The sequence below is a fragment of the Podarcis gaigeae genome (assembly GCF_964106915.1).
Source record: "Podarcis gaigeae genome assembly, chromosome: 1".
NCBI lineage: Eukaryota > Metazoa > Chordata > Lepidosauria > Squamata > Lacertidae > Podarcis > Podarcis gaigeae.
This window is the reverse complement of record NC_139678.1, coordinates 3,331,273-3,345,334: the sequence shown is the minus strand read 5'-3', so window position 1 is coordinate 3,345,334 and position 14,062 is coordinate 3,331,273. Positions and strand designations below refer to the sequence as shown.

General features: G+C 47.1%; 1 protein-coding gene across 2 annotated transcripts in view; it reads left to right on the top strand.

Annotated features, from left to right (window-relative positions):
• The window catches only part of NEMF (nuclear export mediator factor), a 39,891-nt gene extending 26,134 nt beyond the window's left edge, over positions 1-13,757 (top strand). The window contains exons 26-33 of one of the 2 annotated variants that reach the window (XM_083732321.1): positions 1,583-1,733; positions 2,647-2,724; positions 3,998-4,177; positions 10,646-10,678; positions 11,763-11,869; positions 11,964-12,007; positions 13,066-13,145; positions 13,328-13,757. In XM_083732321.1, the coding sequence (XP_083588447.1) occupies positions 1,583-1,733; positions 2,647-2,724; positions 3,998-4,177; positions 10,646-10,678; positions 11,763-11,869; positions 11,964-12,007; positions 13,066-13,145; positions 13,328-13,405 (751 nt within the window). In that variant the 3' untranslated portion in view covers positions 13,406-13,757. The remainder of the gene's footprint in view (positions 1-1,582; positions 1,734-2,646; positions 2,725-3,997; positions 4,178-10,645; positions 10,679-11,762; positions 11,870-11,963; positions 12,008-13,065; positions 13,146-13,327) is intronic. The other variant, XM_083732322.1, reaches the window with a different exon arrangement.
• Positions 13,758-14,062: the final 305 nt, after the last annotated feature.

Here is a 14,062-nt window from a genome sequence, read left to right as displayed (position 1 = left end):
CGTCTGTGTGTGAAAACAGGCGCTGTGCTTTGGAGGGCCCCCCTGCCCCACTGACCCTCTCACCCACCCTCCTGCCAAAGCTGCCTGCCTCCTCCTTCCTTTGAGCAAAACATCTCAGGTGAAGGGTTTGGGTGCCCCTGCTAAAGGTAAAGGGACCCCTGACCATTAGGTCCAGTCGTGACCGACTCTGGGGTTGCGGCGCTCATCTTGCTTTATTGGCTGAGGGAGCCGGCGTACAGCTTCCGGGTCATGTGGCCAGCAGGACTAAGCCACTTCTGGCGAACCAGAGCAGCGCATGGAAACGCCGTTTACCTTCCCGCCAGAGTGGTACCTATTTATCTACTTGCACTTTGACGTTCTTTCGAACTGCTAGGTGGGCAGGAGCAGGGACCGAGCAGCGGGAGCTCACCCCTTCGCAGGGATTCAAACTGCCGACCTTCTGATCGGCAAGTCCTACGCTCTGTGGTTTAACCCACAGCACCACTCGCGTCCCCAATGAAAATAGGGACATCCTATTCAATAATGATGATGAGCTACCCATGTAACTGGGTTGCCCCAGCCACTCTGAGCAGGGACCGAGGAACGGGAGCTCACCCTGTCGCGGGGATTTGAACTGCCGACCTTCTGATCGGCAAGTCCTAGGCTCTGTGGTTTAACCCACAGCGCCACCCGTGTCCCGCCCCTGCTAAAGCAGCAGCAAAAAATGTCAACTGGGGTGGAGAAGAATTGGGAAGAGAAGGCAGCGGCCATTCACAAGTGCAAAAATTAGGCTTGTCCAGGCAGTGGGTGGGTAGGGGGGACCACTGACACCATCACCATGGAGAGGAGGAAGAGGGTGGCAGAGGCACGGAGGAGATGAAGGCAACCAGGGGGAGCAATTTGACTTGCCCCCCTGACAGTGGCTCTTCTCTCAGCTGCTGGTTGGTGCCTCCTGGCTGAGTTTGAAGCCAAGCAGGTGGTCGGACTCTGAGCCCATGGATGGTCTTTTTTCTTTTTCTTATTTTTTAAATATATTTTTATTAAGTTTTACATTGCAAATTTCAATTCAAACACATCATTCACCTCCTCATTTAGGATTCTCTGGATACCTTGACTTCCCTCCATCCTTCCCTGGTTTCCATTATCTTTCTTTCTTTTTTCATCTGCTTACCTTATTTTCTCTAATTTGTTAAAAAAATTAATAGGTTTTTTCCCCATATTTTTTCGTACATTACAAGCATTACTCAAATCCTGCCAAAGTTTTCAATTGTTTACAGTGTTCTCTTAAGTACGTTATAATTTTTCCCCATTTTCCTTGAAATTCTTCTATTCCTGGTCTCTGATTTTCCCAGTCGGTCTTCACCATTTCGGCATTGTCCATCATGTTCATCAGCCATTATTCTCTGAGCCCTTGAATGGTCTAAGGCAGCGGTTTCCAAGCTTTTGGGGTGGGGCCTGCCCTCTTGTTCCCCCGTGTCCCCTGCCCTACCTTATAAAAAGCTTTATTCGGAATAGCTGCAACCTGCTAAGGAAGACGCCACTAAGGGGCCGCTGTTGCCCAGTTTCGGGACCACGGGTCTCAGGCCCCCTGCCTTCCCTCCAGGGAAATGAAGAAGAGGAAGCCAAGTGACCCGGAGGATCCAGACCCGCCCAAGGGGAAGGAAGAGGATGACGGCCCTCAGCTCCCAGCGCCTCCTCCCAGCGCCGGCAAGAATTCAGCAGGGGCCCAGCAGCCCATGAAGAGGGGACAGAAGGTGGGCATTGCAGAGCTGTGGAGTTCGCCTATTTTGCCTGCCGCCTGCACTTTGGAACTCCCTGCCTCTTGAGGTCAAGCAGGTGCCTTCCCTTTCCCCTTCTTGGCACCTGCTAAAAACGTTCTTGTTTAGACAAGCGTGCCCAGGTGTTTAGAAAATAGCGTTTTAGCTTTGGCTAAATTTGTCTCAGTTTTATTGTTTTGTCTTTCTGCAAACCACTCTGAGGGTTTCTCTTACAGTCAAGCGGTGTTTAAATATTGACAAATGCAGCAGTACCTTGGTTCTCAAACTTAATCCGTTCCGGAAGTCCGTTCCAAAACCAAAGCGTTCCAAAACCAAGCCGCGCTTTCCCACATATAGTAATGCAAAATGGATTAATCAGTTCCAGACTTTAAAAACAACCCCTAAAACAGCAATTCAACATGAATTTTACTATCTAATGAGACCATTGATCCATAAAATGAAAGCAATAAACAATGTACTGCAGACACACAATCAATCAATCAATCAATCAGTAGCTGAGCTAGGTTCCACAAAGTTACAAAAACAAAACAAAGAAGCCACAAAACAAAAACGCAAAATAAATGGCAAAAAAAGACAGACCTCAGTGTAACACTCAAAGCAGAGGTGTGGCACTCAAATCGGACACGTAACACTCAAAACGGAGCATGTTCGGCTTCCAAAAAAGGTTCGCAAACCGGAACACTGACTTTCGGGTTTGCAGGGTTTGGGTTCCAAGTTGTTTGAGTACCAAGGCATTTGAGAACTAAGGTACCACTGTAAAACGAATGAAATGGCTCGGATCCAGACCGGGTTGGGTGCCGCATTCGGAACGAGTGCTATGCAGGAGCCTAGAGCGCCCTGTCTGTGGGAAAAGCTGCTCCACTCTTCTCCTTCCCTCTCTCCTCTGCAGAGTAAACTGAAGAAGATGAAGGAAAAGTACAAAGACCAGGATGAGGAAGAGCGGGAGCTGATCATGAAGCTGCTGGGGGTGAGTCCGGAGGAAATGGGCTGGGTCTCTCTTTACCCTGGGAGAGATCGTAGGATTGTAAGGCTGGAAGGGACCCCCAGGGGTCATCTTGTCCAGCCCCCTGCAATGCAGGAATCCCAGCGAAAGCATCCATGTCCTGCCCAAACCCCCGGAGAGTTAGTCCTGAGCTGGGTGGACCCGGTGGCCTGGCGCAGGGCAAGGCAGCTCTTCTGTGTCCACGGCTGGATTAATCATGAAGCAGAATAAGCACATGCTTAGGGCATCAGTGGAAAACTGGAATTTTCCATTGCAGGATTTACTATGGATCATACGGTGTAGCTGAACCAGCTTCCACACAAAAAAAGAAATAGCAGAAAGGTTTTCTTTGAAATGGAAAACTATTCTCAGTGTTGTCAAAAGCGGATTGATACTTGTATGATACCCAATTGATTGATACCCGAGAACTTGGACGCAAATTTCTCAGCTCAGCTTTGGCACTTTCACTCGTATGAGCGTCATATGTTCAGTGTAACAAAAAAGGTGAAAACAAGATTCGGACAATATTGAATCTGGTTTTCCAAATACTGACATTTGCTTTTGTGTATTTTTAACATTAATGGTCACAAATTGCCCAGCTGAGCATTCATTTTCTCAGTTGAAGTATATTAAAAAATCCCAACAGAATAATTGTTCAACAAGGCAGGCTGGATGCCTTATTCCCACCCTCTTCAGATGTCAAGGAGATAATACAACTTTTAGAAGACATCTGAAGGCAACCCTGTATTGGGAAGCTTATAATGTTTGATGCTTTATTATGCTTTATATATTCTGTAAGCTGCCCAGAGTGGCTGGGGAAACCCAGCCAGATGGGCGGGGTATAAATAATAAAATTATTATCATAATCTCTACTTAAGCATAGAAGCGGACATGTTATGTAAGATTAGTTCTGAAGATCTGATCAAAAACTTTGCAATTATGAAAAGTAGGAGAAAACCTTTCAAATACAAGTAAAGTGGAAGCATACCAAAATAAACATTACTTTCCAACTTACTGTAGGTTTTGAAAAATAAAATTTCATTTTGCTCTTTATTATTGTTTATTTTTTGAATTGGACACGCATGGGAGCACCAAAAACTTTTTAACAGCTTACGGCCTCTGAAGGTATTAATCTGGCCTTGTCTGTGGCCTGTGTTCTGGTGGGGGGCAGGGGGAGAAAGAGAAAATAAATGTTTTTCCCCTTTGCTTTCTGTGTCGGGTCTTGAATTCTAACGCCGCTTGCATGCGCCCAACCCAGTCTGCAGGGTCGAGCAAAGAAGAGAAGACGAGGAAAGCCAAGAAAGGGAAGGGCGGTCCGGATTCTGCAAAGAAGCAGCCCCAGAAGCCGCGAGGGGGCCGGAGGGGAGAGGGGGTCACGATAGAGCACGTGGCCCTCGACTTGCAGGACGTGGCTTTGGAGGAGCACCTGGACGAGAAGGTAAGCAGTCGAGAGAGAACCTGTCCCTGTTAGCGCATAAAGCCCCTGTGGCAATCAGACACAGGGCCCCCGGACGTTTGACGGTCTATTGCCTTCTTTGCTGCCACCACCCCGTATCTCACGGGGACACATGGAGTCCAGTCAGTTGTTAACATAAATCAAGTTTATTTTTAAATGCAGGAACAAGCTTATGGTCACTGTTAATTTTACTTGGCAGTTTCTTATCTTAGTTCCTAACAACTCCAAACTGATTATTCCAAATATCTATCTGACTCCACCTAACAATTTCTCTCACTCTCTCACAATACAACTCTACCAACCCACTGCCTATTCCTCCCTCTTCCTTCTTCAAGTCCCAAACCTCAACTTCACTCAACTCAACTCGACTGACTGTCAAAACCTCCCACTCTAACTTTTATTCCCCCCTTGCATTCTCACTGGCCAATCACATCACACTTATTTTGAACCCATTCCTTATGACCCATCCTAGGAGGCAAACGCCACAGCCCCTAACAACTTGGGACCAGTTGTCCTGCGAGATCTCCTGATCCCACAGGCTCCCACTCGATCCCTTCAGTCTGCGTAAGGGGCACCACTGCAGGTGCCACGTCTGTAAGAAACCAGTATTTTAGTTTGGCGGTACCTGCACTTTGGAACTCCCTGCCTAGTGATTGTTATAAGGGGGAAAAATTCTCCTTTTTCCTTATGGGGTACCAAGAGCACTAATAGAGTCCTCCTGTAGGCTCTCTATTGGTAGGAGACAAATAACAGAGGCCAACCAGAGAATATTGAGAAGCAAAGCAGCTAGTAAGCCTGATCTTTATTAAGGTGAGAGTCCTCACTCAACACACGCAGGAGGGAGGAGGAACCCAGAACATTGGTTTGCAAGCTCTTATGGACATTTGAAAATTGCCTCCCCTGTAGCTCAAGACCACCCCCAAAAAACTTCCTACATATATCACTGAAGGGGCGGTCTACAGCAGAAATCCTGTCTGCCAGGATACCTGATAACGGTCACTGATTGCTTTTAGCTGGGCATCCTGGCCATTCTTTTGTGATGGTAAATACTCAGTTCCTGAATCCGGATCACAGGCTCACCTTATTCAGACACAGATACACCCTTAAGACAGGATTTGTGAGCAAAGAGACAAAGGGGAGGAAATTTTCCCATTTCCTCCCTCCTTGCAGTGAAATATTTGAGGTCAATTTGGGAGAGTCAAAATGGCTTCAGGATTGCTCTCCTGTACTATTTCAGACACGTGGTTTATATACTTACGTATGTGTTTACCTCGTATGTTTATGAACATTTATTTTATATATATGTAAGACCTCAGAATTACTATAACATGATGTTAGGCAGGGGCCTTTGCTGTGTTCTTTTCGGCACCCGCTAGAAACATTTTTCTTTTAGACAAACTTGCCCCCACTTATTGAACGTTGATATGCATTTTAGTCTGTTTTTAGCTCATTGCTGGGTCTGTCTTTTGAATACTTTAATGTGTTCTTTTTAACTGATAGTTTTCTTGCTTCTTTTTTTCACAATCAAGTGGTATATAAATTTTAATAAATAAATAAGAGGCAGCTGCTATAGAAAGCAGAGACTCCTACTGCCCCCCCCCTAAGTACTGCAGGCTTTCCTCCCTTGGAACCAGCCCTCCTCCAGGTACTTCCCCCTTTGCCAACCTGGTGCCCTCCAGGCTGATGGGATTAGCAGCCCCACAACATCTCGCGGGCACCAGGTTGGCGAAGGGTGAGTTGCTGTCGTTTCGGAGGTCAAGGTGAGAAATCTCCCCTCCCCACTCCCTGTTTTCCTGTTTCTTCCAACTGGTGCTTCCTAATAGGTTGCTGCTGTTTAGTCCTCTTTGGGGTTTGCACATTCTCTTGTCCCCGCCCCCTACACCTCATTATTTCTTTGGTCCTGAAATATTTGTTGCGCTTCTGAAAAATCTGGGGTTCCCCCGAGTAGGCCAGGATTCCCCTCTTGTTTCTCGGAAGGCCCATTTTGGATCAGTTCATGTTTCGTTGCTGGTGGAGGGAACGGTGACTGACGGATCCTGATGCTTATCTAAAGATAGACAGGAAGTGTCTTACAATAACTAATTTTTCTCCCCCTTGTTCTTTGCATTGCATTGTTTGTTTTTTGGAACATATTATGCAAATGCCTAAATAAATAAATAAATAAAATAGTTATTTATTATTTGTACCCCACCCATCTGGCTGGGTTTCCCCAGCCACTCCAGGCGGCTTTCAACAAAGATTAAGAATACATTAAAATGTGACACATTAAAAGCTTCCCTAAACAGGGCTGCCTTCAGATGTCTTCTAAATGTCAGGTAGTTGTTTATCTCTTTGACATCTGCTGGAAGGGCGTTCCACAGGGCAGGTGCCACCACCAAGAAGGCCCTCTGCCTGGTTCCCTGTAGCTTTGCTTCTCGCAGCAAGGGAACCGCCAGAAGGCCCTCGGAGCTGGACCTCAGCGTCCTGGCAGAACAATGGGAGTGGAGACGCTCCTTCAGGTAATTTGACGAATGCAACAATATAGACTAAGACATGCAGGACGTGGGGGGTATTCAGCTCAGAACAGGCTCATTGAAATTGGAGTGGAGGAGAAGGCTCTGCTCGGCTCTTGGGTTCAAATTTTGCTTGCTGGTTTCCCATTGAAGAATCTGGTTGGCCACTGTGAGAACAGGATGCTGGACTCGATGGGCCATTGGCCTGATCCAGCAGGCTCTTCTCGTGTTCTTGATTTCACTGGGTGGACTCTGAGTAGGACTCAGAATCATGGAATTAGAAGGGACCCTGAGAGTCGGAATCATTGGGTAGTAGTTGATTACTACCCAGTAGTAGTACAGTGGTACCTCGGGTTACAGACGCTTCAGGTTACAGACTCTGCTAACCCAGAAATATTATCTCAGGTTAAGAACTTTGCTTCAGGATGAGAACAGAAATCGTGCGGTGGCAGTGGCCCAGCAGCGGGAGGCCCCATTAGCTAAAGTGGTGCTTCAGGTTAAGAACAGTTTCTGGTTGAGAACGGACCTCCAGAACGAATTAAGTTCTTAACCCGAGGTACCACTGTACAGTAACAAAAGCAGGCAGTTTTAAAAACCCAGCAGTGAACAGCCACACTGAGTGAGATTTCTCTATTTTCCAGCCTCTGGGCCTCCCAGGAAGAGCTAAATAGCTTCCCAAAAGCTGGGCTTCTTTGCACCTTTCTCCCCCTGCCCCCATTTTTTTGCTGAAGGCTCAGCGTGTTGCTTGAGATGGTTTCACTCTACATCAAAGACAGCACTGAGTCCAGCAAGCTAGAAATCTCAAAAGGGGCAGGGCACCTGCACATAATCAGGAATATCGTATTTTCCGCCCCATAGGATGCATCGCCCTATAGGACGCACCTAGGTTTTTTTGGGGGGGGGAATAAAGGGAAAAAAATTATTTTCTCCCCCCCCAAGCACGGGGCTGGTGCGGGGGAAGCCTGAGCTTCCCCCGACCCCAGCCCCCAGAACAGCTTGCTATCCGCAAGCCTAGGGAGCCGAGCCGGTCTCCCCAGGCTTGCGGACAGCTGTGCGAAGCCCGGGCGCGCTGAAGAGGCTTCGAAATGCAGGCAGCTCTGCGCAACCCTCCGGAGGCTGGCGCGGCTTGGCGCCGGGCTCCAGAGGGTTGCGCAAAGCTTCCTGAAGCCTGGAGAGCGAGAGGGGTCGGTGCGCACCAACCCCTCTCGCTATCCAGGCTTCAGTGAAAGCATGCATTCGCTCCATATGACGCACACACATTTCCCCTTCATTTTTGGAGGGGGAAAAGTGCGTCCTATGGGGCGAAAAATACAGTAATTTAGGAGTAATTTAGCATGTGCTATCGTCCCCCTGATCAAAATGCTCAAGGAGATCTTGAGATGATGAATGAAATCAAGGAAGCATCTAAAAAAGTAGTAGTAAAGGGTGATTTCAAGCACCCTCACGTAGACTGGCTAGATATGTGTTCCAGTCGTGACAAAGGGGCAAAATTTCTAGATACCCCAAATAATAATAATAATAATAATAATAATAATAATAATAATAATAATAGACTGTGCACTAACAGTTGGTGTTAGAACCGCAACCCTCGACTTAATTTTGAGTGGCGCCCAGGACCTGGTGTGTGATATAAGTGTTGTTGAGCCAAATATACAGTGGTATCTCGGGTTACATAGGCTTCAGGTTACATACGCTTCAGGATACACACTCCGCTAACCCAGAAATAGTGCTTCAGGTTAAGAACTTTGCTTCAGGATGAGAACAGAAATCGTGCTCCGGCGGCGCAGCAGCAGCAGGAGGCCCCATTAGCTAAAGTGGTGCTTCAGGTTAAGAACAGTTTCAGGTTAAGTACGGACCTCCGGAACAAATTAAGTACTTAACCTGAGGTATCAGTGTAGATGCAAATGGCCAAGGAAATCCAGCACGGTCACATTTGGTTTCAAAAAAGGAAATTTGTCCCAAATGATTGGTAAAGTGGAAGTTAAAAGACAGAGGGTCAAATCGCCAAAACGCTTGGGAGTTGTTTAAGACCACAATGTTAGAAACTCTAGTTTGTCCAGCAGATCAGGAAAAGGTACTGTGAGAGACAAGAGATCACCAGCTTGGACCCCAGGCAGAGTCAGAGAAGCTATTGGAGGGTGTTGCCCAAATGAAAAGAGCGCAAAGGAACACCAATCTGGCAAAGGAAGTGCAGAGAGAAAGGGATGCTTTAAAAAAAGCTTTGAAGAACCAACAACAGGAAGTTCTTTAAATATGTTAGTATCAGAAAACCATCTAGGGAGGCAGTTGGTTCCTCGGATGGCTAGGGAGTCAAAAGGGTTGTAAAGGAGGATAAAGAGATTGCGGAGAAGCTAAATGATTTCTTTGCATCTGTCTTCACAACAGAGGATATAGGGGAAATATCAGAGCCTGAATTAACCTTTGCAGGAGGCAAGTCTAAATGTGAAATTTCTGAACTTTGCACAAAAATATGTAACTTATATGTAACAGATCAGCCCACCTGACAACTGGTAAGCCGGCAATGTAATGCAATTTTTAAAAAAGGGATTCAGGAGGCCATTCTGGAAATTGCAGACCTGTTGCCTTAATGTTTGGAAAACTAGTGGAGAGTGTTGTTAAAGATAAAATAACCCAGCACATAGAAGAACAAGCCCCACTAAAGCACAGCCAGCATGGCTTCTGTGAAGGAAAGTCCTGTCTCCCGAACCTAGTTATTTGAGAGTGTCAGCAAGCACATCAACAGAGGTGATTACATTGTTTACTTGGACTTTCAAAAAGCTTTCGACAAAGTACCTCACCAAGGGCTCTTGAGTAAGCTTAGCAGTCAAGGAATAAGAGGAGAAGTCATCTTGCGGATAAGGACTTGGCTAAGTTGCAGGAAGCAAACAGCAGGAATAAATGGACAGTTCTCTGAATGGAAAGACGTAGGAAGTGGAGGCCCCCAGGGATCACGACTGGGACCTGTGCAGTTTAACTGGTTCATAAACGATCTAGAGTTAGGAGTCACTTGTTAAAATGAGATTGCAAGGAGCTCCAAAAGGACCTCTCCAAGCTGAGTGAATGGGAGGTAAAATTGAAAGTGCAATTCAGTGTAAACGAAGGTAAATCGATGCATGTTGAGGCAAAAAACCATAAATTTAACATAAACGTTCATGGTGACTGACCAGGAATGAATGAGACCTTGGGGTCATAGTGAAGATGTCAGCCAAGTGTGCAACAGCCGTGAAAAAGGCAAATTCCATGTGAGGGATCATTAGGAAAGGAATTGCAAATAAAACTGCCAGTATCATAATGCCATTATATACAAATCTTCTTGAGCAACCACATTTAGAAGACTATGTACAGTTTTGGTCGCCTCAACTCAGAGAGGATATGGTAGAGTTGGAAAACGTTGAGAAAAGGGCCACCAAGATGACTGATAATTTCGAACGAAGGAAGGTTGCAGCGTTCAGGACTTTTAAGTTTAGAGAAAAGGCAAGCAAGAGGCACTATGATAGAAGTTTATGAAATAGCACAGAGAAAGAGGGCAGTTTTTCTCCCTCTCATAACAATAGAACTCATCAATTCAGCTGAGTGTTGGAAGATTCAGGATAGATAAAAAGACAGGACTTCTTCATGCAGCGTATAGTTAAACTGTGGAACTCATTGCCACAGGAGGCAGTCATGGCCACCAACCAGGATGGCTTGAAAAGAGGATTAGACGAATTCATGGAGGAGGAGAAGGCTGCCAATGGCTCCTAGCCCCAATCTCTACTCTCTGCCTCTACAATCCGAGGCAGAAATGCATCTGGACACCAGTTGCTGGAAACCACAGGAGAGAGTTGCTCTTATGCTCAAATCCTGCTTGCTGGCTTCCTACAACCATCCGGTTGGCCATTGTGAAAGCAGGACTATGTGGTCCATTGGCCTCATCCAGCAGGACTCTTACATTCTTACATTCTTATGTTGACTTTTGCAGGATGAGCAAGACCAGGATCAGCTGGGGAACGAGGTAAATACAAAATGCCCAATTTTGGGGGGAATGCTGGAAGTGCTTTGACTCGGTCAGATCCGTCGTATCCTGAACCTAAGAGAGCTGTGGCTTGGGGAGGGAACATGAAGATCCCTCCTCAGAATGTGTTCTCCCTGCCCCCCCCCCCATTGATGCGAGGAATCGTCAGCACGGTGTATTCTCCAAACCCTTTTCTCTTATTTCTGTTGAGTTTCACCTGGTGACGAGCCACTCACAGATATCCTGTTGCCAAAAAGACTGAAGGAGGTTCCTTCCTTTGTTTTATGAAATGAACGCCACACGTTCTTCATCCAGTGGCTCTGGAAATAGCTTAAGGTAAAGGTAAAGGGACCCCTGACCATTAGGTCCAGTCGCAGACAACTCTGGGGTCGTGGCGCTCATCTCGCTTTATTGGCTGAGGGAGCCGGCGTACAGCTTCCGGGTCATGTGGCCAGCATGACTAAGCCGCTTCTGGCAAACCAGAGCAGCGCACGGAAACGCTGTTTTACCTTCCCGCTGGAGCGCTACCTATTGATCTACTTGCACTTTGATGTGCTTTCGAACTGCTAGGTTGACAGGAGCAGGGACCGAGCAACGGGAGATCACCCCGTCGCAGGGATTCGAACCGCCGACCTTCTGATTGGCAAGTCCTCGGCTCTGTGGTTTAGACCACAGCGCCACCCATGTCCCTGGAAATAGCTTAGTGTCCGTTTTTAAAAAAGATTCTTACATGGGAGCATTTGAGTGAAATATGGAATGGCTGCAAAAGGCCATAAAGAAAACTTGTGTACATCCATACGGCCAATGGGGAGTCTTTAAAGAGTGTATAAACCAGCACCACCCCATTTGAAAATATTGTGCGGCACATACAAAAAGAAATGAATTACATAGTTAAAACTGTGACGAGTCCATTAAATCTCTGTCAAGCCAGCCTGAGTGATATGCGTGTTTCTACCCCAAGAAAGCTGGCTTGTGTCTAAAGGATTTGCCTGAAAGGATAAAGCACAGAAAAACCCCAAGAACCAGGCATGCCCACCCCTCTCCCTTCCCAGCCTCTGCTCCCATCTCCTCTGTTCTGTTTCAGGAAGGAGAGACGCTGTATGATTCTCTGACTGGGCAGCCCCACCTGGAAGACATTCTCCTCTTCGCCATCCCATTCTGCGCCCCTTATACCACCATGACCAACCACAAGTGAGTGGCAGCAACTCTTGGCCCGTCTGGCATTGCCCCTTGTAAAAGGGGCCTCCGATTAAACCTTGTGTTCCTTCTTGTTCTCTTTTTAAAGATACAAAGTCAAGCTGACACCTGGTACACAGAAGAAGGGCAAAGGTATTGTATGCTCTCCCTTGCGTTTCTTTCCAGCTCCTTTTTGTTCTTCTAGCCAGTGGATCAATTGCACACACAAAAATTCTGCAGGGCAGCATCATTTGGGAAACTTGAGTGTTACAAGGCAGCTTGACCACTTACCGTATTTTTCACTCCATAAGACACACCTAGTTTTTAGAGGGGGAATGCAAGGGAAAAAATATTCTTTAAGGGGAGTGCTGAGCAGAGCCTGTATGCATCCCAGCGCTCCCTTTCACGAGCTGTGAGGAGCGTGTGTGCGGCACTTGTGGACTTTTCCCCAAGGGCCGCACACATGCTCCGTGTGGCTCTTTAAAGGGAGGGCAGCTCTTGGGGCCTTTTCCAGGAGGTGGGGGAAGGGACAGAGGGGCTAAGCCAGAAGCTAGAACAGCAAGAGGGAGCTCTGCGCAGCGATCCCTCTCGCTGTTCTGGCTTCTGGCTTAGCCACGCAGCCTGCATTCGCTCCATAAGATGCATACACACACAAGTGCGTCTTATAGAGTGAAAAATACGGTAACTTCGGGGGCCAAATTTCATGCTTACACTCCAATCTCTCAATGTCATTATCACCTTATATGATTGACTGATTGGTTTTCCTGTCCCTTCAAAATCCCTTCTGCGGTGTCCCCAGACACCCAACAGCCAGTCATGTCTGGCATCAGGTGGGCTTGACTTCCCCCAAACAGCCTTGTGGGCCAAATGGGGAGGCCTTTGGGCCCATTTGGCTGCAAATCTGGAGGTTCCCTTTCACTGCTGTAGAAAGATGGGTAGCCCAGAAATCTGTCCGGCTTGCAAACAACCCCTCACCTGTCCTCTGTAGTGATTTGAGAATCATCTCCAGGTAAGCAAGCTTGGGGTGCTTTTCCCCTTTGGCCCCAATGTGCCCATTGACTTCCACGGTGGGCAGAAAGGCTCATAATCTGTCAATTGAGTGGTGACCGCGGTGAACCTGCTTGCAAGGATGTTCTAAGTGAACAAACTGGTACATTTCTGTCTCTGCTTATGGCCCCCACATAAATCTGTGCCTTCTGTCTTTCCAACAGCTGCAAAAACGGCTCTGCACAATTTCATGCAGTCCAAGGAGGCGACTCCGAGAGAGAAGGATCTCTTTCGCAGCGTCAAGGTAAGAAGCCCCCTCTCTGGGCAGGGGGCAGGCCTGCAGCTTTGGCTGAAAGCAGGTGGCGTCTGCTTTCGGAGCCAATTTGTGTGGTTTTTTCCTAACCGAGTTTCCTGCTAACAGAACAAAGGTTTTGCTCTGTGCATGTACAGCTGATCAAGATGGAATCGTGTGATTTTCTTCTACAGGATACAGACCTGTCCAGAAATATTCCGGGCAAAGTGAAGGTGTCGGCCCCCAATCTCCTGAACCTGAAAAAGAGGTGAGGGGCCATTGCTCACAGCACCGCTGGCCTTGGACTGCCTTCGCCCACTGCCAAGAGTGACAACTGACCTCCCTGTCTGGGCCTCCTTCCAGTTTTGCAAATACAAGTGTGACTGATACTGATGACTTCTGTTACTTATTTGGCCAAAGTGAGAGCAGAACATCCTGTTAACTTAGCTCCAGCTTTCAGATCACAGCTATGTGTGGAAGCGGGTTATGGTCTACCGTATTACCTAACGGCCCGAGTCCTTCTCTTGTTTTAGACTCCAGATTTGAACGTTCATATTGCTACAATGTCCAGAAAGCTGCTTATGGGACATCTTGCTGAGATGCTTATTAAAGGCCTCAGCCCCCTGCTTGTCTCCTCCCAAATGGGTTGAGTTAGGTTTGAAATACGAGGGTGTGCTTAGCAACACTGAGAGGACCCCACATTTCATTGGTTTAGTTTTCTTGCGTGGACTGATGTCGAGAAATGAAGTAAAAAAAACCATTAGGGAGAGGGAAATCCCCTTCTAAAATACAAATTAGCTCTGGTTACACCTGTTTACACACCAACTTATGCATTCCACTGTTGAACAGCTCTAACTGCCACAAAGTTCTTCCTAATGTTTTGTCGGAATTGCCCTTCTTGTCATTTGAATCCATTGGTTTGGTTCCTG